The following is a 23,233-nucleotide window of genomic DNA, read 5'->3' as shown; positions in this document are numbered from 1 at the left end:
GTATCAGTGCGTTTTCAAACCATGGCCATGATTCAGTTTCCCTTGGGTGCCTCATGACTCACTGTTCCAGGTACCTCTTGCTGTGCAACAGAGGGCTCCAAAACTTAGTCACTTAAAATAATTATTTGATTTTTAATTAACAATTCACTGGTGAATATTATTTTATTGTAGTATTATGGATTCAATCAGTTATTCATTTTGTGAGTCAGGAATTCAGTCAGGGCTTTGCTGGTGTCACACAGCATAAAAGGGACTCATGCAGGGGTATTCAGCAGGTGGATCTGCCAGTTTGGACATCTAAAACAGATTCACTCACAGCTCTTTTGGAGTCCTGGCAGGGATGGCTGGGAGCCTGGGCTTGGCTGGAAGTCTGAGCTCCTCTGGGACTCTAAACCCTACGTGTCTACATGTAGCCCCCAGTATGGCAAGTCCTAGTCAGACTTTAAAAGCTCAAGGCCCCAAGAGAGAGTGTCCAAGAGAGGAAGAGGAAGCTGTTGGTGTCTCAAGCCTTGGTCCAGAAACTGGAATTTCATCACCTCTCTTACACTCTTCTGGGTTAAGCAGTCCCAGGGCCCACCTGGATACAAGAAGCAGAGACAGATCTCAGCTTCCAATAAAAAGAACAGCAAGGGATTCGTGCTCATCTTTTATTTGCTACACTGACTTTTGTTTTATTAATGTAACAATTTAAAATGACAGGATTTAGGACTTCTCTAGTGGTCCAGTGGTGAAGAAGATGCCTTCTAATGGAGGAGACACAGGTTCAATCCCTGGGCAGAGAACTAAGATCCCACAAGCTCGGAGTAACTCAGCCTCAAACTGCAACTAGAGAGCCCACATGCCACAGTGAAGACCCAGTGTGGCCAATAAATACATAAATAACAGGATTCCCAACTTAGTCTATAGATTCAATGCAATCTAATTAAAATCCTGGCACATTATTTTGTGGCTATCAACAAACCGATTCTAAAGTTTACATGGAGAGGCAAAAACTCCTCAATAGCCAACTCAATATTGAAGGAGAGAGACAAAGTGGGGGGACTGACCCTGCCCAGCTTCAAGACTTAATGCAAAGCTACAGTCACCCAGACGCAGTGTGGTGCCGGCAAAGGGACAGACAAACAGATTAGTGGAATAGAATAAAGAGCCAAGAAACAAACCCACATACACACAGTCAGTGGATCTTTGACAAAGAAGCAAAGGAAATGCAATGAAGACAGTCTTTTCAACAAATGATGTTGGAACAGCTGGATACCCACATCCAAAAAAAAAGAATCTAGACACAGACCTTACTTATTTCACAAAAAAATAACTCAAAATGGATCACAAACTTAAATGTAAAATGCAAGATTAGAAAACTCCTAGAAAATTATATAGGAGAAAACCTAAATGACCTTGGATACGGTGATGACTTTCTTGATACAACACCAAAGGCACAATCCATGAAAGGAATAACTGATAAGCTAGACTTCATTAACATTTAAAACTTCTGCTCTGCAAAACACAATGTCAAGAAAATGAGAATGCAAGCCACAGACTGGGGGAAATATTTGCAAAAGACACATCTGATAGAGGACTGTTACCGAAAATACACAAAACCGTTAAAACTCAACAATAAGAAAAGAAACAACCCAATTTAAAAAATGGGCCAAAGACTTTAACAGACACCTCATCAAAGAAAGTATACAGATAGCAAGTAAGCGTATGAAAAGATGACATCATATGTCATCAGGGAAATGCAAATTAAAATGACAATGAGATAGCACCATATAGTGGTTATCTATTAGAAAGGCCAGAATCTAGAACACTAACATCATCAGATGCTGACAAGGACGGGGAGCCACAGGAACTCTCATTCACTGCTGGTGAGACTGCAAAGTGGCACAGCCATTCTGGAAGACAGCTGGGCAGTCTCTTACAAAACTAAACATACTCCTACCATACAATCCAGCAACTGCGCTCTTTGGTATTTACCCAAATGAGTTAAAAACATGTCCACGCAAAAACATGCACATGGATTTTTATAGCAGCTTCATTCAAAATCGCCAAAACCTGGAAGCAAGCAAGACGTCCTCATTAGATGAGTGGATAAACTGTGGTACACCCAAACAATGGGATATTACTCAGTGCTTTAAAAAACATCTACTGAGCTGCAAAAAGACATGGGAGAAACTTAAATGTGTATCACTACATGAAAGAAACCAATCTGAAATAGCTACATGCTATAAGATTCCAACTGTATTATGTTCGGAAAAAGGAAAAACTATGGAGACAGTAAAAAGGTAAGTGGCTGCCAGGATTTACGACAAGGGAGGAACGAATGGGCGAAGCACAGAGGAATGTTAGGGCAGGGAAGATACTCTGTACAACACTGTAATGATGGACGGCTGTCATTATATATGTGACTTTACCCACAGAACGTACAATACCAAGAGGGAACCCTAAGGTAATGGACTTTGGGTGACAATGATGTACCAAGGTAGGTTCATCAATTGTTCACAAATGGAGCACTCTGGCTGGGGATGTTGATCATGTAAGAGGCTATGCATGAGTAGGGGCGGGAAGTAAATGGGAAATCTCTGTTTCTCCCTCTCAATTTTGCTCCTCTAAAAAAGTAAGTCTTAAGAAAAAATAAAAGAACCGAAAAGATTAAACTCCAGCTGCATGTGACAAGAGTAAACATTGTTGCATTAAAATTATTTCAGTTATATTATTGTGTATGTGCGGAAATAAAATCTATTTTTCCATTGAGGGTGTAGGTCAAAAAAGTTGTAAAAACTGTGATCTAATCCGCATGTAGCATTCAAGCTAATGAGCACACATGAAAAGCTACAAAAATATGCAAAATGAAAAATCACAAATCGAAAAGAGAAATAGACAAATTCACCATTGTAATTGGAGACTTCAATTTCCCTCTCTCAACAATGGACAGAACAGCTAGATGGAAAATCAGTGAGGGCAGAGAACTCAATACCACCAACAGGTCTAACTGACCTCTATATAACATTCCACCCACAACAGCAGAATACACATCCTTTTCAAGTGCACTTGGAACAGCTATCAAAAGAGACTACATCCTGAGCCACACACACAAAAAAACTCAACAAATGTTTAAAAAAAAACCTGAAATCATACCAAGTGTGCTCTCTGACCAAAGTGGAATCAAATTAAAAATCAACAGCAGAGGGACTTCCCTGGTGGTTCGGTGGTTAAGAATCCACCTGTCAATGCAGGGGACACAGGTTCGATCCCTGGTCCAGGAAGATCCCACATGCCGTGGAACAACTAAGCCCCTGCATCACAACTACTGAAGCCCATGCGCCCTGGAGCCTGTGCTCACCAACAAGAAAGAGAAGCCATGGCAATGAGAAGCCCCGTGCACCACAACTAGAGAGTCAGCCCCCGCTCGCCGCAACTAGAGAAAGCCCAGGCACAGCCAAAGGAAACCCAGTACAGCCAAAAATAAATAAATAAAATTTTTTAAAATATAAGTTAAAATAGAGACAATACCAATGCAAGCCAAAATGTGCAGAAACCAGATCACTCATCCAGTGGTGGCCAGAATATAAAATGGTACAACCACTCTGGAGAACACTTTGGCAATTAAAAAAAAAAAAAAAGGCATTATTCAACCTTCAGTTGCCCTCCTGGGCATTTATGCCAGAGAAATAGACTTACATGCAGACAAATACATGTAAACGAATGTTCCAAGCAGCTTTATTCCTAATAGATTAAAACTGGCAACAACCCAGACGTCCTTCACCAAGTGAATGGTTAAATAAACTGCGGTGCACCTATTCTATGCAAGCACCGCTCTGCGACACAAACAAACAAACTTTTGACACTTGCAACAGTTTGAATGAATCTCCAGAGAATTGGGCTGAGTGTGAAAAAGAATCCCCAAAGACTACATACTGTATGACTCATCTCTGTGGAAATAATCAATAACCAACATGTAATAAGAGTAAAGGAGAGTTTTAATCAAGTCAAACTGAGAACCAAAGCCTAGGAGACAGCCTCACAGATCTGAGAAACTGCTCCAGAGAAGCATGTTTTCAGCACCACTTTTTTTTCTTGTCGGAACAAAGAACATCAAGCATGACAGGGGTACCTTCCTTCAAAGTATCCCCCAAAATACAGATTTGCACACAAAGAGCAGGTCAGTATGGCCTGGGCACCGAGGGAGGGAGACTTGCTGAAGTACTAGTGGCACTGACATCCCAGGAAGGGAGGCAAATATGTCTTCAAGACAGACATTTTTTAAACTTTCATTTATTTACTTACTATTTTGGCTTTGCTAGGTCTTCATTGTAGCACTCAGGCTCTCTAGTTGCCCCACTACGTGTGAGATCTTAGCTCCTCCACCAGGGATCAAACCCAGGTCTCTTGCACTGGAAGGCAGATTCTTAACCACTGGACCACCCAGGAAGTCCCCAAACGGATGTTCTTAAGGTCTAGACAATGCACCCTTTTCTTCACCGCTTAGAGAAAAGCAACAGTGTATGTTAGGCCACAAGGCAACCTGTTCTAGTTAGCACAAAGTTCAAGCTAAACCAGGTAACAGAAGTAGAATGACTTCCCCATTCCTCAGTATGTGAAAATTTCTTCCATCGCTCCATTTATATAATATTCCTTGTTAAAATTTTTAATTGGAGGACAATTGCCTTACTGTGTTGCGTTAGTTTCTGCTGTACAACAATGTGAGTGAGCTGTAAGTCTACATAGACCCCCTCTCTCTTGAGCCTCCCTTCCATCACCCCCCCATCCCACCCCTCCCCTCTCTCCTGAGCCTCCCTTCCATCACCCCCCCATCCCACCCCTCCCCTCTCTCTTGAGCCTCCCTCCCATCACTACCCCCCCATCCCACCCTCTAGGTCATCACAGAGCACTGAGCAGAGCTCCCTGTGCTGTAAGCAGCAGCTTCCCACCAGCTAGTTCATACACGGTGGTGTATCTATGTCAATGCCCCTCTCTCAGTTTGTCCCACTCTCTCCTTCCCCTGCTGGGTCCACACTTCCATTCTCTACCTCTGCATCTCTATTTCCTGTTATATAATATTCCTGAGGTGACAAAATTACAGAAATGTTGCCGGGGTCTCCAGGCGTTAAGGGCAGGGTGCACTGGTAAACAAGTGGATGTGAGCAGAAACGGCAACAGGAGGGATTCTTGAGCTGATGGAAAGGCTCTGTATCTTGATGGCATCAATGTCAATACCTTGCATGTGATACTGAACCCTAGTTATGCCAGATGTTTCCATGGGAGAAAACTGGGTGAAGAGTACGCTGATTATTTCTTACAACTGCATGTGACTCTACAATTTTCTCAAAAGTAAATGCTTAATTGTTAAAAGGAAAGGCAAGCCCAGATTCTGTATGCATTCAGATTCATCAGGCATAAAATTTATTAAAATTTTATAACTTCTGCTCTTCAAAAGACATCATTAGGAAAAGGAAAACGCAAGCCAAAGACTGGGAGGAAATCTTTGCAATATTTGTATCTGACAAAGGACTTCTATCCACAACATTTAGAGAACTTTTACAATGTGATAAATACAATGCAATTAAAACTACGGTGAGAGAAGACTTCACAGCTACTACGACTAGCGTGACTAAGACTGAAAAGGCTGACAGTGCTAAGTGGTAGCAAAGATGTGGAGACATCGCCGGTGGGAACATAAAACGGTACCAGTGCTTTATAAAACTGCATGGCAGTCACACCTAGGTATTTACCCAAGAGATACGAAACCATGTATTCACAAAAACAGACTTATACAGGAATGCTGTTTCATAAAGCCCCAATCTAGAAACAACCCAAATACCCATCGAAAGATGAAAGGATAAACCAATTGTGGCATATCTGTACAACCCAACACCATTCAGCAATGAAAAAAGCAAAATATTGATATACACAAAGACATGAATGAACCTCGAACACATCCTGCTGAGCGAAAGCAGGCAGACACGAAAGAGTACCCTCTGCGATTCCACTTACACGAAATTCCAGGCTAAAACTAATGTAAAGTGACAGAGTCGATCAGTAGTTGCCCAGGGCTGGGAGCAGGGAAGGAAGCTGGCTGCAAAGCAGCAGGAGGGATGTTTGGGCGAGTGATGAAAATTTTCTATTATCTTGATTGTGGGGAAGGGTATACATATCTGTCAAAATCAAACTGTACCCTGATAATGTGTTCATTTCCTTTTACATAAAATTATAACTCTATAAGGTTGATTTTTAAAAGATACAATGATACTCTGTCTCAGATTCCACACACACACAAAAGTACTCTGTCAACTCGCTATTACAGTTTCTAAATGCGTACCTAACTCTTCCTCTCCCACGGATAACTTAACAGCTGGCGAGCGGCGGTGGTCCACGAACCACAACGTTGAGGGGCACTGCCCTACCCCACGCTGCCAACTCCTCAGGTTCTCCAGCAAACCTTCATGCAGCCTTACTTTGCAAAACTAGGTTGGACAGCTGGGAGGCAACAGCAGGGAAAACGGAGTCCAGGGTCACTGGGTCTTGAACACCGGCTTGTGCGACAGCCGCAACACCCTGTACGTGTTGAGGCCCGGCACGTCGAAGCCCGGGGACAGCCCGCGGCGGTCCAAGGGGTAGAAGTTGACCAGCTGCCCGTGCTGGGCCTCCAGGGACAGCCAGGAGTCGCCGAGCGGCAGGGCGCACGGGAACTCGCGGGCCACGTGCAGCTGGAAGACGCGGCCGCGCACGTGGCGCAGCGTGAGCGTGCGGAACGCGGCGGGCACCAGCGCCTCCACGCGGGGCCCGAACTGGCGCAGGCGCAGCTCGCCCGCAGGCCCGGGGCGCACGTCGTAGAAGGTCAAATTAGAGAAGGTGAAGTAGCCGGTGAAGGGGCGCGTGCTGGGCGGCGGCGCCGGGCTGAGCTCGGCCCCCCGCAGGGCCCTCTCCATGGCCGGCAGGAGCACGTCGTAGGCCTGCGCCACGAGGTCGGGCCCGGGCGGCCGCGGCCCGGCCAGGAGCAGCGTGAGACCCAGGCGCAGCGGCGGTACCAGGGAGAAGGTGGCAGCGTAGCCGTCCAGCTCGCCGTCCTTGCGCACCACTCGGTAGCCGCGCTGCGCGTGGAACTCCCACGGCGTGCCCGTCTCGTTGGCGAAGTAGGCGCCCGGGCAGGCCAGCAGTGGAGCCAGCAGCGTCTTGGACGCGTCTGGCCGTAGGAGCCGCTGGGGCCCACCTCCCAGGAGCACCATGGCCAGCTTGGCCAGGTCAGCGGTGGTGGAGTACATCTGGCCCGACGGCCGGTACCAGCCCAGGTCGTACAGAGGTGCCAGCCGCCCACTGCCATAAAAGCCCACTGCCAACCGGGCACGCACAGGAGGCGTCAGGTCGAAGCCCGTGTCTGCCATTCCCAATGGCTCCAGCACCTTCTCCAAGATCCAGCGCTGGTAGTCACCCTGGACGGTGTGGGCTGCCAGGACGTGGGCCAGAAGCGAGAAGGCCAGCGTGCTATAGTGGCACCTGGAAGAGGAAGGGTGGAAGCTGGCCTGCAGCCTAGGATGGGCATCGTCAGGCCCCAGATAACCCCTTCCCACCTGCTCGGATTGTCTGAAAAGCCTTCCAAGTTTCATTTCATCGGGTGGACAGGAAAGGAACCCGCTTCACGGCATCGGAGATGGTCAGACCTAGCAGAGACTTCAGAGATCATTGAATACAGCTCAGTATTTATTCTTCCTTCCAGAAAGAGGAAGGCCCAGAGAGAGGCAGAGAATTGCCCAGGGTCACACAGCAGATTGGCAGAGACCTAGGCTTAGCAGTGCACCTGGGAAAGTGGTAAAACAAATCTACTTTACACATTAGTATAATTTACTTTATCAGGAAAATGAGCCTCGGATTGCTGGGATTGGGTGGCGCAAGTAACGATAGTGATCATGTAGCTCAAGGATAGCAACTAGGGGGCAAGATCTCACCGCCTTCTTCCCAGCCATGGCAGACACCAATAATCAATAGGGAGTCGCTTTTCTTTCCCAAAGGGCAACCCACTCCAGTATCCTTGTCTGGAAAATCCCAGGGACGGAGGAGCCTGGTGGGCTACAGTTCATGGGGTCACAAAGAGTCGGACACGACTAAACGACTTCACGTCACTTTCTTTCCCAGAGCAGACGCTGTTTCAGAATCTCTAAAACAGTGCCTCAGGAAGGCACAGGAATGGGTGAAAATGCACAGATACTATTAGACATTCCTGAACTCTAGTCCAGGCTCTTTTTTTTTTTGCAGATAAGAGAAGTGAAGTTCACAGAAGCAGATGCTTCCTCCAAGGTTGCTCAGGAAGTTAGTGTCAGAGCTGGAAGGAGGACTCTAGCCTACAGACGGCTAAGTCTTAGATCCTTTCTTCCGTAAGAGAGGTGGGCCCTGAGGTTCAGGATTTGGAGAAGCAGAGGGGCAAATTTGGAAAAAGGGCACTTGCCCAGGGTCCAGAAGGGGGCATCTGAGGCAGGCGAGTGCCCCCTGTCCTCTGTCCAGCTCACAGCCCCACTGCTCCAGGAGCCCAGCTTCTGTGTTCAGTGGCTATCCCAGCTTTCCACTCCCTATCCCATCAGCATCCCGTTTATTTTCCAGCACTTGGAAAAAGCTGTATTTATGTTGTTTATCTGTTTAGCAATAAGAATGTTCACTGGCAAAAATGCAAACTCCATGAGGAGGCACCAAGTGGATCCGTTCGCTGCTGTTTCTCAGGTTTGCACATTCTAAGCACAGAGTTGGTGCTCAATAAATGTTGAGTTGATTCATTGAAAGAATTTGAGATTCAAACAGAGCTGGATCTGGGCCCGGCTCCCCCACTGCCTTGCTCTGCCATCCGTCCATGGACCTCAGTCTCCCCAAATGTGGAACAGGAGTTGTCAGTCATCCCTGAGGTCTTTCCTGGCTCTGACCATCTAGGATATGGTTACACGGGCTATCTCCCAGGACGAGTGTGTGCCCTTGTAAGGTTCCTGGCATTGGCGGGGCATCAGGGCTCACCCCTCACCTGGTTCCTGGATCCGCCACCAGCACATCGTCCTTGAGCAGGCTCAGGGCCTCCTGGGTGCTGCCCCTCCACAACAGCGAAGTGGAGCGGAGCCTTCGGGGCAGCCCTAGGGAGGAACCACGGTCAGATTTGCTGGGTCAGCTGAGGGTGGGATAGGGGGGGCCCTGGGTGCACCCCTCCCCCACCTTCCATGGGTTGAAAGATAACGATAAAATTAGCTTTAAAAAAAAAGCCTCTAGCATGGACTCTAATCCTGCCCGTGTTTTGTGTCCTTTGGGTTGTTGTTGTTGTTTCTGCACTATGCAGCATGTGGGATCCTTAGTTCCCCAACCAGGGATCGAACCTATGCCCCTGCAATGCAAGTATGGAGTCTTAACCACTGGACCACCAGGGAAGTCCCCTGCCAGTGTTTTGTTGGGCAAGCCACTTAACCTCTCTGAGCCAGAGTCCCCTCATCTGTAACAGAACGGAAATAATTCCCATCACGGGGCTGGTGTAAGGCTTCAGTGAAATAAAATGCTGAGCATGATTGTCATCAACCGTAGACCTTTGATTCCTTAAAGTGTTTGACGTTGCTGCCCAAATATGTCTTGTGGAACTGACTCCTCTGACCACTTGGGGTTTTCTATTTTGGATGTGACAATACGGGAAGGCTCGCAGGATTAGGATTCTTCCCATCCATTCACTCAGCAATAGTGTTCAAGCATCTGCTCGGTGCCAAAGGCTGTTCTGGGTGCTGGGACTCGGGTGAGCCACACAAAGTCCCTGCCCATGCGGAGTCTGCATTCTAGCAGAGGAGACAGACTAGCAAATAATACTCGTGCTATGGAGGAAATAATTACATGTGTGAAAGGAGGGGTTGTTATTTTATACAAAGTGGTCAGAGGAAGGCATCACAGGGAAAGCAACCCTTGAGCAGGTGAGACCTGGAAGAGGTCTCACACACTTCATGAGGAAAGAATGTCTCAGGCAGAGGGAACGGCAGATGCAAAGGCCCTGAGGTGGGAATGTTTGAGGATCAGCAGGAAACAGCCAGTGTGGCTGGAGAGGAGTGAGAAAAAGGGAGGCTTTGGAGATAAGAGAGATTGGAGGTGCAGGCACCAGACCTGTAGGGTGCTATAGGATACTAGAAGGACTTGGTCTCTTCTCTAATTGGGACGGGGCTAAAGCGTTTGAGCAGAGCAATGATATAATCTGACATCTATGGGTAGCTTGACTGCTATGTGACAGCAGACTCTGGGGGGCGGAGGCGGGTGGGCAATGGCAAACAGAGAAACCTGTAAGGAGACTTGCAAAAGTCCATGTTTAAATGATGGTGGATTGGGCGAGTGAGTAGGGGTTGGGTTCTGAACATATTTTGATAGTGGAGCCAACAGAATTTGGTACTGGAAGGGATATAGAGGGTATGAGAGTGAGAGGTTCCAGGGATAACTAACTCCCAGGCTTTTGGCCTGAACAACTGGGGGCTGAAGTCCCAAGTCCTGGGTTTAAATGCTGACTCTAGCACTTCTTGCTGTGTGACCACAAACCGTGCGCTTTACCTCTCTGAGCCTCTATTTGCTCACTGTAAAGTGGGCTGAAGCACCTGCCTTGATCTCCCTGGGAGTTGTTGCAGGGCCTGACTAAGAATGCCTGAAAAGCTCAGAATGGAAGAAAGCTCTAGACTAGGGTGAAGGTCAATCATAAAAGACACTGGGAGCCTGTAAGTTATCCAGGCAGCCCTGTGGTCAGCTGGTCCCTTCGGGACTGAGAAAAGACATGTAGGGCGTTTTTAAAATGACCGCAAACATGGAGCCCTGTGCTCGGTTCCTTGGCTATAGATGAAGAGTCCACAGTGTACCCCTAGAGGGAGCCCTAGGTTCGGGTTATAACCAGGCGTGGATTTAACAGGAGGTTCATGGAGCAAAAGCCTGACCCCTTCCAAGGCCTGTATCTAAGTTTGAATTTATAATATTGTGAAAGTGAAAGTCGCTCAGTTGTGTCCCACTCTTCATGACCACATGGACTATACAGTCCAGGGATTTCTCCAGGCCAGAATACTGGAATTGGGTTAGACTTGTCCTTCTCCAGGGGATCTTCCCAACCCAGGGATCGAACCCAGGTCTCCCGCATTGCGGGCAGATTCTTTACCAGCCGAGCCTCAGGGGAAGCCCAAGCTTACTGGAGTGGGTAGCCTATCCCTTCTCCAGCAGATCTTCTTGACCCAGGAATCGAACCGGAGTCTCCTGCATTGCAGGCAGATTCTTTACCAACTGAGCTATCAGGAATATTTTTTAAAAGGACCCCAAAATTGCATCAGGCCCCAATAAACCTAGGTCTACCCGTGACTGTAATAACCAGAGCTACTTTGAAAAGTACCTGCTGTCAGCTAAGTGCTTGACATTCATTAGCACACTTAATTCCCCAAAATAGCACGAACTAGTCATTTTACAGAGGAGAAAAACAAGGCTCAGAGAGGTTACATGACTTGCCCTAGCTCACACAGCTAGGAGGCAGAGTTGGAATTTCAGTGCTTGTCCCCTTAGCCACTGGGCCACCCTCCCCGATCCTCTCCTGCCTAGGCAATTTCAGGAGGTTCCATTCTCTGACTGCGCCTCAGGTTCACCCTCTGCTAATGGGAGCGAAAACCAGCCATGTCCATAGATTGAGACCTCAGGCCTGAACACACTTTGTCAAATGATGAACTAGTAGGCACTTGTGATGCATTCCCACCATCTAGATGGGTTGATGCCTAAAAATTTGAACAATAGAAGGCATTTTGGGGTGGTGTACTTGGTGCCTGCCTTCTCCCCTTGGCTGGGGCAGTCGCCACAGATCACAGACTCCCTCCCACCCATTCCTCCCCAATTCCTATCCACTGGCTTTTGTCTTCGAGCATCCCAGCCTGCCCTTGCCCTTCCACCGTAGAGACTTCATCTTGTCTTGTTAGGACATCTTTTATCATTATTCATTTTATGTAGTTTTTAATAAATAATTCATTTACATGATTCAAAATCCCAAAGACACCAAAGGGTATACAATGAAAAATGTCCCCCCCCCCCGCCTCTTCTCCCCAGCCACCAAGTTCCTCTCCCTGGAGGCAAACCAATGGTTTAATTTCTACTTTCCTTCCAAAGATACGTGATGCACATTCATATATATACATAGACACACACACATAATATATGTGTATATGTATATATGTTGTATGATATGTACATTACACGTGGAAACAGAGCAGAGAGTGGGCCCAGCCTGGCTGGGTGAGAACATGCTTCTTGGTGCCCCCACCTGAAATGGTTTGGGCTAAGCTAGATCATTGGAAAAGGCAATGGCAACTCTGCTCCAGTACTCTTGCCTGGAAAATCCCATGGACGGAGGAGCCTGGTAGGCTGTAGTCCACGGGGTCGCGAAGAGTCAGACACAACTGAGCGACTTCATTTTCACTTTTCACTTTTATGCATGGGAGAAGGAAATGGCAACCCACTCCAGTGTTCTTGCCTGGAGAATCCCAGGGACGAGGGAGCCTGGTGGGCTGCCATCTATGGGGTCACACAGAGTCGGACACGACTGAAGCGACTTAGCAGCAGCAGCAGCAGATCAAGTTCAGAGCCACTCACCTGACAGCTGGCTGGCCATCCTTCGGAGGGTGACGGGTGAAGGCCTTGGGGCTGGGCCCACCTCCTCCAGCCCATCCACCAGACTCCTTTGTTGGGAGGCTGATGCCATACCCAATGGGTTGTTAATGGTGAAAGTGCTGGCGTACCGCTCCAGAGGGTCATCTAGAGAGGCCACGATGCCCTCTTCCCATAGGCGGTACAGCATCAGGACAGGAAAGATCTTGGAGACACTGGAGATTCTGGACAGTGAGAGGCACAAGGGTTCAGTGGGCATCATTGGCTCCACAATCCACCTCCACCCTGTACCCCCAGCCTCCGACTTTCTGGTATAATCAGGAAAGCGTTGTGTGTATGTGAGCTCAGCCGCTTCAGTCGCATCTCTTTGTGACCCCATGGGCTGTAGCCTGCCAGGCTCCTCTCTCCATGGGATTCTCCAGGCAAGAATACTGGGGTGGGTTGCCATGCCCTCTACCAGGGGATCTTCCTGACCCAGGGATCAAACTTGTGTCTTCTGCATCTCCTGCGTTGCAGCCAGATTCTTTACCCACTGAGCCAGCTGACAAGCCCAGGAAAGCACTGAGCCCACTCTTATTCACCGTCTCAGGTGGAAATCCACAAGCCTCTGTGGAATGCCATCGAGATGCTTGAGAACATAGCACAGGCAATGAGGCAGGACCAGATGGACACCATGAGCATCTCCCCGACACCAGGCCCTCACCAGGAACTCCCCACTCTGGGACAGACCCGGGTTGGGATCATACCTCTGTCTCTCGCCAGCTGAGTTGCCTTAGAAAAAAATACTAGACTTTTCTGAGATGTAATTTCATTGTCTTGTTTCATGGATTTTAGAAAGGTTTGAACAAGATTATGCATGCAAGGTACTTAGCAACATACCTGGCAGGTAGTAAGTGCCCAGTAGGTGATTTCTTTTTGTCTAGTCGCTCAGTCGTGTCCGACCTGCGACGCTATGGACTGTAACCCACTAGGCTCCTGTGTCCGTGGGATTTCCCAGACAAGAATACTGGAGTGGATTGCCATTTCCTTCTCAATGGGATCTTCCTGACCCAGGGACCAAACCCATGTCTTCTGCTTGGCAAGCAGATTCTTTATCACTAAGCTACAGAGAAGCCCTCAGTAGGTGATAGCAAATATAATTGTTGCCCCCTGGCTGGCACATAGCAGCTGCAGCCTGACTGGAACCCCTGGAACCCTCACAAGTATCCCTGGCAGCGAATGTATTCACTTCACACCGTGAGGGCCGAGGATCCCACAGGCAGCACCGGGTGGGGGGGAGACTGAGGGTGTGTTCCATGTTGCTTCCATCCGGGCCACTGCTGCTGGCTGTCGGAAACCTGGCTGGAGGACCCAGGAACTGGTTACAGCTCCTTTGTGTCACATAGAGGGGGGTAGGGTGGAACACAAGGGGGTCTTTTCTAGTTTGGGAGCTTTGGGGCTAAGGACTCTCCAGAAGGGATTCCTTCCTGACCTGTTACCCTGTGATGTGATGTTAGGCACTCACTGGTCCACTCTGGACCTCAGTCTCCTCATCTATGAAATTGCCAAGACTTAAGAAAGGGCCCTGGTAGCTCAGATCCGCCCCCCCTCACCCAGTCAATTCTCATGAGTCCTCCTGCCTCCCAAGTGCCCCTCGTCGTCCCATCCCTCGGCCCCGCCACAGACCCTGGTGGTCCCCCAGCTGACCGGTACATGGTGTACTCGTTGGGGGGCCCAGAAGCTGGGTCTGAACCATTCTTCTTCCCAAAGTTCCCAGTCCAGAGCACGGTGTCATTGTGGATGACAACTGCAGACATGGCAGCCAGGCCCGGGGCAGACAGGGCCTGGCGGAGGATCCGGCCCACCTGGGGAGAGAGGAGCGGGCGGCTTAGAGCACACATGTCCTTCTCCCCACCGGGCCCTTCCACCCCCTGCACACAGCACGCCCTGTCTCGCTCCCCTCTGTTCTCCCTGCCAGTGGCTGGAAGGGAGCCCCAGTGAGCCTCCAGACCTCAGGCTGTCAAACTATGTCCCGTGGGGTTGGCCACCACTCAGCTGCAATCAGAGCAGATCCCCTGGAATCTGTTTTGTATGTAAAGTTTCCTCATAACATTTTCATTCAAAGAAACATTTCCTTGGAAATATATAAGAGGAAGGAGGGGTTAAGACCACTGATCTAACCAAACCCTTGTCTGATGCCCTAGAAAGCCTTCAGTAGGCCTCATCCAGGGCTTTCCCTGGTGGCTCAGCAGTAAAGAATCTGCCTGCAGTGCAGGAGATGTGGGTTCGAGCCCTGGGTCGGAAAGATCCCCTGGAGAAGAAAATGGCAACCCACTCCAGTATTCTTGGGAAATCCCATGGACAGAGCAGTCCATGGAGTCACAAGGAGTCGGATACAACTCAGCAACTAAACAACAGCAAAAGCCTCGTCTGACCCCTAGCATTGGAGAATTCAGTATTTGTAGAGGGCCCCTAATGCTCTCTTTGAACATTTGTTGGAAATATTAATAGTTCATTATTTTCAGTGATGAAGTTTAATGATGATTAACTGCTAACACTTATTGGACATTTAGAATGTGTCAAGACACAATACAAAATGATGTTCATACCTTGTCTCGCTTAATCCTCATAATAAGTCAGTGCTGATTTCCGCCCCACTTTACAGGTGAGAAAATCTGAGATATGAAGCGACTTGCCCCAGTGGCTCATGGCTGGGGGAAATCGGGATTGGAACCCCATGCTCATTCCAGCATCTCCTGGCCAAGAGATCTGACATCTCCTGAACTGAGTTCAGTCTACCTGTAGTTTCCACCCCTGGACTAACTTTTCCTCTAATTTATGTATTTTTGGCTGCACTGGGTCCCTGTGGTCGGGAGGGCTTTCTTTAGTTGCGGTGCTCTGGCTTCTCGCTGCGGCGGCCTCTCTAGTTGGGGAGGATGGGCTCTAGGCACATGGGCTCTGTTGCTCCCGGGCCTGTGGGGTCTTCCTGGACCACGTCTCCTGCATTGGCAGGCGGATTCTTAACCACTGGACCACCCGGGAACTCCACCTGTGCTAACTTTGCCGCAGTTTCCTCCTCTTTGGCTAGGGCTTCACAAGGAGATAACACAAAGGGAAGTTAGCACGCTGCAAGGCGTTTGCCAGGTTCTCAGGAGAAGGCAGCTACAGTTATTATTGTTGCTGTATTGTTTCTAATTAGTATCACCCCTGGGAGGCAAATAGCAGCCTTCTGCTCTGTCTCCCTCACAAAAGCTTCTTGTGTATTTGCAGGCAGGGATTGTGTCTCTCCGCGCTGGCCCACGCCTGCTCTTACATGAACACGTCACCCTCCTTTCCTTCATCTGTCCCACAGACCGAATTTCAAACCCTTCCCCACTGCCGCCACCCCCAGACTGCTGCATATACACTCCTTTTTTAAAAAAAAATTTATTAGGGTATAGTTGCTTTACAATGTTGGGTTAGTTTCTGCAGTACAGCAAAGTGAATCAGCCATACCTATACATGCTGCTGCTGCTAAGTCACTTCAGTCGTGTCCGACTCTGTGCGACCCCATAGATGGCAGCCCACCAGGCTCCCCCGTCCCTGGGATTCTCCAGGCAAGAACACTGGAGTGGGTTGCCATGTCCTTCTCCATATGTATACATACTCCCTCTTTTTTGCATTTCCTTCCCATTTAGGTCACCGCAGAGCACTGAGTAGAGTTCCCTGTGCTATACAGTAGGTTTTCACTACTTATCTATTTTACACATAGTAGAGTATACATGCCAATGCCAGTCTCCCTGTTCATCCCATCCCCTTTATCCTCCTTGGTATCCACATGTTTGGTTTGTACTCAAAGTCTATGTCTCTATTTCTGCTTTGCAAATTAGTTCGTCTGTATCATTTTTCTAGATTCCACTTTCTGATCTTTATGTCTGTTAAGGTGAGATCAAACTAGTCAATTGTAAAGGAAATCACTCCTGAATATTCGTCAGAAGGATGATGCTGAAGCTGAAGCTCCAATACTTTGGCCACCTGATGCGAAATGCTGACTCATTGGAAAATACCCTGATGCTGGGAAAGAATGAAGGGCAGGAGGAAAAGGGGACAACAGAGGATGAGATAGTTGGATGGCATCACCGACTGGATGGACATGAGTTTGAGCAAGCTCCGGGAGTTGGTGATGGACAGGGAGGCCTGGCGTGCTGCAGTCCATGGGGTCACAAAGAGCGGACACGACTGAGCAACTGAACTGACTGCTTGAAGATGTGTGACCCCAGTGAGTGGGGTCTCGAAGGCACAGACTAGACCTGACTGACAGCGCCCTCTAGTGTCGGCCATCCTGCAATGGTAAGTGTAATGTGGGGTTGTTCTTGTTCTTGTTCAGTTGCTGAGTTGTGTCCAACTCTTTACGACCCCAAGGACTGCAGCACACCAGGCTCCCCTGTCCTTCACTATCTCCCAGAGTTTGCTCAAATTCATGTCTATTGAGTCGGTGATGCTATCTATCTCATCCTCTGCCACCCCCTTCTCCTTCTGCCTTCCATCTTTCCCAGCATCAAGGTCTTTTCCAATGAGTTGGCTCTTCACATCAGGTGGCCAAAATATTGTAGCTTCAGCTTCAGCATCAGTCCTTCCAATGAGAATTCAGGGTTGATTTCCTTTAGGACCGACTGGTTTGATCTCCTTGCAGTCCAAGGAACTCTCAAGAGTCTTTTCCAGCCCCACAATTAGAAAGCATCAATTCTTTGGTGCTCAGACTTCTTTATGGTCCAACTCTCACATCTATACATGACTACTGGAAAAGCCATAGCTTTGACTAGATGGACCTTTGTCGGCAAAGCGACGTCTCTACTTTTTAATACACTGTCTAGGTTTGTCATCGGAGAAGGCAATGGCACCCCACTCCAGTACTTTTGCCTAGAAAATCCCATGGATGGAGGAGCCTGGTAGGCTTCAGTCCATGGGGTCGAGAAGAGTCAGACACGACTGAGCAACTTCACTTCCACTTTTCACTTTCATGCATTGGAGAAGGAAATGGCAACCCACTCCAGTGTTCTTGCCTGGAGAATCCCAGGGACAGGGGAGCCTGGTGGGCTGCCGTCTGTGGGGTCGCACAGAGTTGGACACAACTGAAGCGACTTAGCAGCAGCAGCAGGTTTGTCATAGCTTTTTTTCCAAGGAGCAAGCGTCTTTTAATTTCATGGAGCGTCTTTAATCATATTACAATGGCTCTGTGATCCTCCCCACCTCATCTTTCTCCACCGCCATGTATGGCCCCCAATAAACTGAATTTCCTCGTAATTCTCTACATGTGTCTCATACTGATTCTGCTGCCTCTGGGCCTTTGCACATGCTGTTCCCTCTATCTGGAGCACACCCTTCACACCCCCAAGCTCCCTTACTATATACACACATATCCTCTGGGTATCTCCTACCTGCTCAGCTCTCAGTTTAGACACCACTTCCTCCAGAAGCCTTCTGTGACTCCAAGTCCTGTGACCCCTAAACTTGCCCTGTCCTCACTCTTGCTCTTGTGATAAATGTTTATTATATTGACTGTTCTCCTCACTCCAGACTAGTAGCTCCTTCAGAGCAGGACAGTGTCTTCTTTCTGCCATAACACTGGTATGTAGGACAGAACGAGTGCTCGAGAATTGTATGTTGAATAATGGATGCAACCCCAGTGCAGAGGGTGTGCCCTCCCTCCCCAGCCTGGCCTAGCCCACACGGTCAGTTCTCTCCTGGGCCATCACTGACCTTTTCCAGGGCCTCCTTCAACACGGGGAGGGGGTGGGCCAGGGGCACAGGCTCAGGGTGCTGGGGACACATCCTCACGGGGGCAGAGGTCACCTCTGGTCCCAAGGAACCTGGAGGGAACATCACAAAATGAGTGAAGGACAGAGATCAGGAGTCTAGGGGTCATCGTTGAGGAGGGGGGAAGGTGGCAGCAAGTGTCAGGCAGGCTCATGCCCTAGGGCCAGCCCTCCAAGCTGGCACCCCCTCACCACAAGGTACCAGCACTGGGCAGTCAAGAGCAAAGGGCAGAGCCTGCCTGGGAGGAGACAGCACAGTCCCACACTCACCACCTGCGGCTTGGCCTTCGAGAGACAAGTCAGGCCACAGGTGCCCATTGGCAGCCCTTCTGTCTCATATGTCCAGCCTCCTCCCTCTGTATACTTAGGTCCCACCTCTGAGGGGCAGCCATAGCAACATCTCTATCTGTCCCCCTTTCTGCAGCTCTGATTATATATCTGAATGGAGAAGTGGATTCAGGTCCCTGCTGAGGCTCCAGGCTTAAACTACCTGGACTCATTCCATCCCCAGAGCAGTGCATCCGGGCATCTGGGTTTGAGTCCCATTCTGCTTTTGTCCTGGCGTATGCTTCCTTGCACCCTCAGAGGGAAGGTATGGAAGTTGGCAGGACAGGATTCAGGCTTGAGACCATCTCTACGGCCCCCAGACCTCCCCGCATCCTTTAAGGACGGTGTGGGGTGCTAAGATTGTGAGAACCCCCCAAGTGTATAAGAACCACCTTTTCCTAAACCTTCCAGGGACTTCCCTGGTGGTCCAGTGGTTAAGCTTGCACTTCCACTGCAGGGGGCGCAGGTTCGAGCCCTGATTGGGGAACGAAGATTCTGTAGACTGTGTAACGCAGCCAAAAACAATAAAAATTATTTTTTAAAAAATGTGCCAGCAGGTCTTGTGTCTGGTGAGGTGCTTCAAAAATAAAAAAGGTTCACTTAAATAAACCTTCCACTGCCTCCCAAGACCACCCAGAACTGGGAGAAGGCTCCCTGATGGAGGTTCACTGTGGCCACAAGCTCTTGAGACCCTCCCACTTCCTGAATCAGAGGGGCTGCGTGACTTGTTTTGGCCGAAAGAATGAGGTTGAATTGATTGTGCACCTCCCAAAGCTAGACCTTAATCCGCCTTTGCTGCTTTGGAACACTTCCCTCTCGTGGACAAGCCTGGGATAGCGACCTTGAGAGGGAAAATCCACATGGGGGAGAGGTCCACAGAACTTGCTTGCATTGGAGAACCCAGGTTAGACCAGCAGGAGAACTGCCAGCCAGCCCATAGAATCATGAGAAATGATCAATCACTCTGTTTGAAGCCAGTGGGTTTAGGTGGTTTGTTACCCAGCATCAGATGACAGGGTCCCAAGCAGGAAAATCACAAACCCTCAGAAGATCTCTCAACAACTTCATCCACATTGTTATTAATAACAACCTCTCAGGTGATGCCTATGTGAGGATGAGGACGCAGATCACTGTAGTTAGTGGACCCAGGAGAGTTCCATAAACTGTTTCCCATTTGTGACAAATTACGTACAAAATTGGAAAGAAAACATTTAGAAACTTTTATAGCAGTTTCTCAGAGTAATCTTGTGAATGTTGAAACTAATTACTGAAAACCTGGGCTTCTATTTTGCAGTCTTTCTTTTTCACTTATTTCCCTAATATAATTCATTTTTTAATTTATTTCATAAGGCTGGTCTGCCACAGATTGGTAGTTTGATAGTTTGAGAAGCACGGCCCTGGAGAACAGGCCAACCTACCCACTCGGGGACTGTTTGCTAGAGGGACTAAGAAGCCCTTGATAAAGGAATTTACTCTAGAAAGAAAGGGTTGGCTGGGAGAGGAAGAAGCTGGCAGGAAAATAAAAGGAGGCATTTCTGCAAAAATCTGCAGGATTCTGGGAGCCCAGGCCACCTTGTTGAGCCATTGGCATCTGTAACACAGGATGACTCAGAGAAACAGAGAGAGACATTCTCCCCAGCTGCAGCAGAGACCTGGGACTCTGGACCATCCGGGATCCCAGCAGGCCGATGGGCCCAGGGGTTGCTATAGCAACAGAGGGCCAGGGTGTTACCTGCCCTGGAGGTTCATTTGCTGAGCCTTAACCAGCCCAGGATGCAGAGTCAAGAAACGGCAGCTGCTGTCCCCGTACACCGGCACATGTTCCTCCCAGGGTCTTAGCTGAAGCTGGAGGAGTGCCTTTAAAGGGAGGTAGAGCCTGGAGATTCCACCCTGGGGGCTAAAGGCAGAGCAAGAGAAACTACACTTTATGGGAGGGCGGACCCTGAGTTTTATGCAGCCCCCCAGAGTCGGTGGCTTAAGAAAACCCCAGGGGCATTAGGATCCTCAGGTTACACAGAAGGGCATCGAGGCACAGAAGGAGCACAAGACCGGCCCAAAGGTGCACAGTTCATGAGCGCTAGAGTCCGCATGGAGGCCAGAGCTCCTGAGTCTGAATCTGTGGTCCTCCCTCAGATCAGCAGTGGCGGCCCAAAGCCCACAGGGACCTCCAGGGATGGGGAGCAACTCAAGGAGGCTTGGCACTCACCGCTCTTCAGCTTCGGGAGGTAATACTGCCAAAGGAAGCAGCCAGTCATGAGCGCAGAGAGCACGAAGAAAAAGCTGCAGGAAGCCGGCAAGAGCCACTTCTTCTTCACCTTCAGCAGACTGAGCTGCCGGCCAGCCTGGAAAGGGAAGGGCAAATCAGGCCCACACAGGAGGTCAGCAACAGGGAGGAGAGAGGGACTCCCCCGGCCTGGCCCTTCCTATGCCTTCAGTTCAGTTCAGTTGCTCAGTCATGTCCGACTCTTTGCAACCCTGTGAACCACAGCGCGCCAGGCCTCCCTGTCCATCACCAACTCCCAGAGTCTACCGAAACTTACGTCCATTGAGTCAGTGATAGCATCCAGCTATCTCATCCTCTGTCGTCCCCTTCTCCTCCTGCCCTCAATCTTTCCCAGCATCAGGGTCTTTTCAAATGAGTCCTATACCTTAGGTCCACCCAGACATCAGGTGAGCCTACAGCTTGGGGTGAGTTTCGCACCTGTAAAACCAAGCACCTCCCCAGTTCGGCCCCTCCGACAGTTCTGCCCCACAGACCTCCATGCCTGTGCCTCGCCTGTTTCCTCTGCTGGGCATGCCCCCTCTCTCCTATGTATTTAGGGAGATATCTAAGACCAGCTGAAATGCCACCTCCTCCATGAAGCCTTCCCCAGCTCTCTTCACCCAGGTCCCTCCAAGGGCACTCAGCCTAAGCCTCCACTGCAGTGCAAATCCAGCTCTCTCTCTAGGACAGCAGTTGTTCTACGATTATCAGTGCGATAGGGTTCGATCCCTAGTTGGGGAACTAAATCCCACATGCCGCAACTGAAAGAACCTGTGTGCTGCAACTGAGACCCAGTGCAGCCAAATAAATAGAAATAAATATTTTTTAAAACGTTGCAGTGAAAAGGGACCTGCCTGGAGAGCTCAAGGAAGGGTGAGGGTCAGAGAAACAGGGGCCTTCCCCTCAGACAAGCGTGGGGGCCGAGACATGCTTGGGAGGTGGGCGAGGGCAGGACACAGGGGTTGTAAGATGAGACCAAGGCCTGAAGACACACAGAGGGTGAGGAAGAGGCCTGGTGGGGAGGTGGGAAGGAATCTAAGGAGCCACTGTGTGCAGTGACCAGGCCCCAGGAAGAGCTACATGTCCCTCAAGGCAAACTTAGTCTCCTGGAAACACTTCCAGTTAGTGCTGCAGGCACTGTGCCAAGCCTTTTCAGAGGCATATCGCACTGCCCTGTTGAGGCAGATGCCCTTAGTGCCCTGACATCACAGATGAGGCTCAGAGAAGTTAAGTGACTTGCCCAGAGTCACACAGCTAGGTGCAGAGCTACTCAACCAAAGTTCTTGACGAGCCTTCGCAAGCATTCGTTGAAACTTCTTAATTCCAGGTGGGCAAACTGCAGTTACAGGAAGGAAAGGACTCGTCTAAAAAATGGTAAACGTCGTAGCTGATGTTGTTATAATCATTCCTCCGGGAAAGAGATGTAAACAGATCATGCCACAGGGCTCTGGGGGCTCTGAGATGCCGCTGAGCTCGGCCTCAGGGTGGGAGCAGGAGGAAAGTTTCATTGAACAGGTGGTTGGGACTGAGTTGGGGACACTCCAGCCAGGGCCCCTGAGACAGGAAAAATAGGAGGCTCCATTTCTGGTTTGTTTTGAGAATTTGATAAGTTAATACCCAGAAAACATGTGAAACGGTTCCCGGCCTGCCGTGCAAACTCTAGAAATGTGAGTGATGACAAGGAAGGTGATGTAGGGGTGATTTATGAGCAAGGTTTTGTGGGGCTATGCCTCACCTGGTTCTTCAGTCTCTCCATGGCGTCAAAGATTCCAGCCCTTGAGGAGTCAGATCTATAGTCCAGGAGACCCTGTGAGTGGGGAAATTGAGTCAGTGGAGAGAAGAGAGTTCCTAGAGGCTGGAAAAGAGAAGAGGGAGCCGGAGGAATGCCAGAAGACGAGGAGGGAAGATGAAGACCCAGGAGCCCTCGCGGTTTCCAGACATGAATACTTCTCCCACGTTGTCTCCCCCGCCCACCAACACTACGAGGCTTTCCAGGGCAAGGACTGCGTCCCCATTTTATGAAGCTCCGCTTCAAAGGCAAGGGGAAACAAACTCAGGGAAAACCCTGGTTGCCTAGGCCTGCCCCGTCTGTCCTGATTTCAGCACGAAAGCCCCAAACCCCTTCCGTCCGGGGGGATCCGGGACAGTCGGTCGCTCTCCCTGCCACTGTCTCTACCTCCAGCTCCTCCTCCCGCTTCAAGCCTCAGAAACAAGCCTTGTCAGAGCCCTTGGGGCTTGCCCCCGACTCACCCTCTCC

At 49.4% G+C, this 23,233-nt stretch overlaps 1 protein-coding gene across 1 annotated transcript; it reads right to left on the bottom strand.

Annotated features, from left to right (window-relative positions):
- Positions 1 to 5,425: 5,425 nt before the first annotated feature.
- On the bottom strand, positions 5,426 to 22,732 carry LACTBL1 (lactamase beta like 1). The gene is made up of 7 exons (XM_019984535.2): positions 22,712 to 22,732; positions 20,920 to 21,055; positions 18,331 to 18,440; positions 14,299 to 14,456; positions 12,598 to 12,836; positions 8,999 to 9,104; positions 5,426 to 7,491 (listed from the first exon to the last, which is right to left on the bottom strand). The coding sequence occupies exons 1-7, from the start codon at positions 22,730 to 22,732 to the stop codon at positions 6,510 to 6,512; spliced, it is 1,752 nt and encodes a 583-aa protein (XP_019840094.2). The 3' UTR covers positions 5,426 to 6,509.
- Between the last annotated feature and the right edge of the window lie 501 nt (positions 22,733 to 23,233).

The sequence above is a fragment of the Bos indicus genome, chromosome 2 (assembly GCF_029378745.1).
Source record: "Bos indicus isolate NIAB-ARS_2022 breed Sahiwal x Tharparkar chromosome 2, NIAB-ARS_B.indTharparkar_mat_pri_1.0, whole genome shotgun sequence".
Classification (NCBI taxonomy): domain Eukaryota; kingdom Metazoa; phylum Chordata; class Mammalia; order Artiodactyla; family Bovidae; genus Bos; species Bos indicus.
Note: the sequence above shows the minus strand (reverse complement) of the source record. Positions and strands in the feature narration are given on the sequence as shown.